This window comes from Electrophorus electricus, chromosome 1, assembly GCF_041902795.1.
Source record: "Electrophorus electricus isolate QZ-2024a chromosome 1, ASM4190279v1, whole genome shotgun sequence".
NCBI lineage: Eukaryota > Metazoa > Chordata > Actinopteri > Gymnotiformes > Gymnotidae > Electrophorus > Electrophorus electricus.
The window spans coordinates 32,296,859-32,301,858 of record NC_137497.1 but is presented as its reverse complement, the minus strand read 5'-3'; the positions used below and the strand labels follow the sequence as shown (position 1 = coordinate 32,301,858).

Below are 5,000 nucleotides of genomic sequence, written 5' to 3'. Positions count from 1 at the left end.
CTTTTCCATCCTCCCACTCTCCCTCTCTTTCTCTCTTTTTCTTTTACACTCTTTCTCTTTTCACTGTCGATCTTTGGATTCGATGTTTTTTGCTCGGTGCTAAACACTTTTTTTTTTTTTTAGTCTAATGGTAAAATCAATTAAGCTTTGGTTACTGGTAATAAGGCAGATTTAATGGTGACAGCTTGTCTGAATCAACATTCATTGGGCTTGGTCACCTAAATGGTGACGTTTTTAAGTGCATGATTAGCCTCACAATCAAGCTGAGACCACACCATAGTCTATAAAATCATCTCCCTCTGACAGGAAACACAATCAGTCTGTGCATACAAATGTTCCAATAGTGAAGGCCCTGGTGCATGTGTCAGTTAGATGTTATAGAAATATTTTGTGAAAATGGCAGAAGCGCCCTGGATTTCTGATTAGTCTGTTTGTGGACTGTGAGTCTCTATGGTATAGGAGTAGTGGTTTGATCTTATGAAACCTATCTGCGTTGTGGCTTCTTGTGTGTGGGTGATTCCTTTGTAGGTTACCTCCTTGCAAGTGGTGGCTGTCTCTCTCTCCTTTTATACTGTGTGTGTGTGTGTGTGTGTGTGTGTGTGTGTGTGTATGTGTGTTTGTGTGTGTGTATGTAGCTGGAACTAAACCTATAGCGCCAGTGCTTTTTGAGAAGCCCTAGGGAGCACCAGAAATAAAGTCTCAGTGAGAGAGAGAGAGAGAGAGAGAGAGAGAGAGAGAGAGAGAGAGAGAGAGAGAGAGAGAGAGAGAGAGAGAGAGATTGGGGGAGAGAGAGAGGGCGAACACAGCAGGCTTTGGTCAGGGCTCAGTTCACACATGTGGTTAATCTGCTGGTGTTCTCTAAGCCGGAAACACTGATCACTGAGACCCAGGAGGAGGAGCAGGTGTGTGTGTGTGTGTGTGTGTGTGTGTGTGTGTTTATAAACTCTGTGCCATTATTACACACATCTCCCTGTTATTCAACAGAAATTTGTTCAATATGGCATTTAATCTTACTCATAATGACAGGCCTTCAGACCACTTTAATTCAATTACTGTATATTTTTATTTATACAATGCTATTTAAACAACAGATGTCCTCAGAGGAGACAAACTCAAGAGGTGAACTCATCCCCTTCTTGGCCACCACAGGCCATGTTAATGCAAAAACTAAAACTTAAGTTGAAAGACTTAAGCAGGCAAAGATAGGCGAAATAAGATAGCGACCATTAATAAAAGCCCAACACTTAATTACTGCTTGCATTACGACATGTGAATAGAAGCTCCTTGTGGTCGTAAGGTTTAAAACACTAATGTAAGTTAAAAGTTCATGCGCTGATATTGGTAAGTCATCGTAGATCAAACGGTTGTATCGTGCACGTATAAACAACAAAGGCAGAGTAACAACCGGCTTCACGGCGATTAGGTCACAGTTTCGAGTAAAAATACAGACCTAAAAAAAGAGAAAGAACACAAAAAAAGTCATTACTTTCGTTCCACAAAAGCATTTGTTTCCCTGATCGTCGGACAAATTTTAGTGGTGCACAGTGCACAGTGCACAAGGAAGAACGTGGACATGTTTACAAACAGAAAGTTTGTAACCAAAATAAATTTAAGTTTGAAAGCTCCCTTCACTGAATTTGCTTGTTAGGTAAGAAAATTTGTTTCAGTATTATCGAATGAGCTGTTCACATACCGAAAGTTTTTCACCAGCAGTTACAGTCTGTTAGATATGAGAATTGTATACTAAGTTAAGTTAGCTAGGTGGCTAAGCAGTATAACATAGTAAACCGTTTCTACCGAAATCACCGAAACTGTCGGGCCAGCCTTTATTACTTGGCATCGAGACCACGTTTTAAAGTCATTTCACAAGTTTAAATTCGGGATGTCTAGCCAGCTAAGTAAGCTAAGCGAATAATTTGGTGGTTAAACCATCAAAACAGCTGGACCAAGGTCACCCGTTTTAGACACGTTCGCAAAACTTCGAGGACCTTAAGAACTTGTTGGATTAGCGAAAGTCTTTTGTCGACACTGTCCTTTGATGGGTTTTAATGCCACTACGACAGGTGCTGATAACTTCAGCAGCTTTAAACACTTTTGACAACTACAGTAGTCGGGGTTTTGCTTATTTGAACACTAATCCGTGTCAAGGCGCGTAAATGTAAAAACAGCACGTTGAACTAGCTTTTCGCAGTTAACTTTCATTCTCGAAGCATTACAGCTAGCTGATTTAAGAGAAACTGGACTTTTGTCAAGTTTCCCTAGAATTTTCCCCACATTTCTCTCTCCATCTTCACTTCTACGCGGTGGAATTACGGTGTGTGTTGGTGGAATATTCGTGTGTGAACCTGTAACCTGTTTCAGAGAAGTCAGTTGTCAAATACTATGACGGATGAAGCGGGCAAACTGACGCTTCGGCGTCTGGAAGCCCCCATCCAAAAATTCCTCAAAGTGGTGGTCCCGACTGACCTGGAACGCCTCCGTCAGCACCAACACAACATAGAGAAGGTAAACGCACCCTCACACACCCAGCGCCTAGAGACTCTAGAGCCTCCATGTGTTTGTATGTGTGTGTACACGACTGTGGTGTAGATGACAGAGTATCACTCACTGTGTGTCTGAATACTCTCTTCCAGTGTATCTTTATCAGTGCTGATCATGAGAAGTGAAGAGTACATGGGCCTGGGGCTGTGTCGCCCAGGCGTGGGGGGCGGGGGGGTGTCCCCGGCTTCCCAGAGTACCAGGGCCTGGGGGCGTGTACACAGCCAGCTGCCCCGATGAGCCAAACCGCGTAATGTGCTGGTAAGGCTTTAGCCGTGTGTATTCACTTTGGATTTTCTGTTCAGTTCCAGAGAGGCGCAGAGTGGGAAAAGTTACACCAGGAGCACATCAACGCGAGCCGCACTGTGCAGGTATGCGAGTGCCCCATCCCCACCATTCTCGGTGAGCAGGTGTAGCACCCATGCAGACACATTTCTGGAGTCGTATGACAGCGGCCTGCAGGTGAGTGAGACATTGTTGGGCAGTTGGCGCCGGTGGGAATTCACGACCTGAGATGATCTTGTGCATGTTGGGGTAGAGTGCTCTGTAGATACAGAGATACAAGGAAAGACGAAAAGAAAGCATCTCTGACAGTGCTGTTAACCCCGCTGTGCTCACTCTCCCTCCTGCCATAAAGCAAAGATTTCTATCTTTTCTTGGCCCCTGTATTGTCTTTGTGTAGACAGGTGGTGTGCGTAACTCCAGTCCCTGGCGTGTTGCTCGGTGTGGGTGTGGGTGTAGGTGTGCGCGTGCAATGCTATTGTGATGTTTTTCCTCTCAGAAATAGGCCAGACAGGCGTGTGACTTGGTGTTAATGTCTCTTAGAATCTGTTTGCGATGCTCCCGGGGGCAGGTGGGAGGGGTGCGAGGTTTGTCCTCGCCGCCTGGTCTGTCCCCCCCAGAGAGTTCAGAGAGCTTTCCTGTGTCTGACACTGTGGGATGTGGGTGCAAGTGTTTGTGTGTTGATGACATAGGGGGCCGACGAGGAAGGTACTGTTTAAGCGTCTTTCCGTGGGGGGTGGGGGAGAAGTAAATGTAGTGGTCATCACATACATGCGTAAGAAAAAAGAGAGGGAAGGAAAGAGAGAGAGAGAGAGTGGGTGGAGTGATTGAGTACACTGAAAGAGTGCATGTCAGTGTCTTACCTTTTGATTCTGACTGGGAGTTTTGCGTAGTCGTCGTCTCCCCACGTGTCTCCAGCCTCGGTCGGCGCGAGCACAGGAGGCTCAGCTGGGGGAGAGTTTGTGAGCACTTTGCATTTATCTGCTTTCGTGCCTGAATCCAGAAATGTGGTCTGATGTTAAAATCATAATACTTCGGTGAGTTGTGTTTAACAAACACCACACTCTCACTGATGTATACTGAGCAAATGGTTTAATAGTCACAGTCATTCTTAGGACATTTAGTGTCTTATTTAAGAGTCAGGTGTTCCCGTCAGGTGAGGTGTGGACGTGGCCTGCCACTCTCCCTGTCACGATATTGGCTACGTGCTCTTCACGAACGAATGCTGTTCGCGTGCGGCACAGCCTGGACCAGTCTGATCTCAGTAGACCTCACAGGAGAAGGTGCTGCAGCCCGTAAGACTAGAAATAGTTATGCAAGCGTTTCTCAAGACATGTCCAGACCAGAACAATGGACTCCAACATGCTAAATTCTACAGTAGAAGTTCAATGCATCTGTCAGTCACCTAAAATTGAAGATGAGGTTGGTCCATGATAACAATCCAAACAAAAACCCCAACTAAAGCAATAACTGATGCGCTTAAATGGAGGATATTGTGCATTTTACAGTCACAGATGCCAGCAAAGCAGTTTCCAAAGCAGTGTCCTACTTTTTCAGTGACCATTTGTTCAGTAAAGATATGGCACTGTAAATGTGTGTTGCTACTTAAACAAACCTGGTTTTATTTATTTCTTTAATGCAGATAAAGATCAGATCATATTTAATAGCCATTTGTGAACAGTCACAATGGGTTCCCCAACCCTTTTACAACTGTCTTTGTTGTGTATATGTGTGTGCATGACTATATTGCATGGTTAGAGGGTTTAATGAGCGCGCTAGAGATTGGACCGCCAATGACCCCTGACCTCCTACCCTGAGGCTGATGAATTGATCTGTAACTCCTGTGATATTTGTATGGGAGTGAGAGAAAGACAGACAGATTGTGTGTGTGCGTGTTTGTGAGAGTAGTTATTCAAGGAGGAGGGTTGCTAATCCTTCTCTCTCTTTCTTTCTCTCTCTGCAGCAGTTGCGTTCGAACCTGCGGGAGATGGATAAGTTGTGCGGGCATGTCCGCAGTGCTGATGCCACAGCACTGCAGAAACTTGTCCAGCCAATCCAAGATCGCGCCTCGGCCGCTGCTCAGAACTTCCTGCAGCTCCACTCCAGCTCTGTCAATCATCCAGGGCCACGCCCACAGCAGACAATCAGCACAAACACACAGAGTGCCTCTGACACACCAA

The 5,000-nt window shown here is 45.4% G+C and overlaps 1 protein-coding gene across 2 annotated transcripts in view; it reads left to right on the top strand.

Annotated features, from left to right (window-relative positions):
* The first annotated feature begins 1,505 nt into the window (after positions 1-1,505).
* Positions 1,506-5,000, top strand: part of stx17 (syntaxin 17) — a 10,599-nt gene continuing 7,104 nt past the window's right edge. The window contains exons 1-4 of one of the 2 annotated variants that reach the window (XM_035526076.2): positions 1,506-1,648; positions 2,362-2,505; positions 2,844-2,909; positions 4,784-5,000. The exon at positions 4,784-5,000 is cut by the window's right edge and continues 3 nt beyond it. In XM_035526076.2, coding sequence (XP_035381969.1) covers positions 2,383-2,505; positions 2,844-2,909; positions 4,784-5,000 — 406 coding nt within the window. In that variant the 5' untranslated portion in view covers positions 1,506-1,648; positions 2,362-2,382. Of the gene's footprint in view, positions 2,506-2,843; positions 2,910-4,783 lie in introns of both variants that reach the window. The other variant, XM_035526077.2, reaches the window with a different exon arrangement.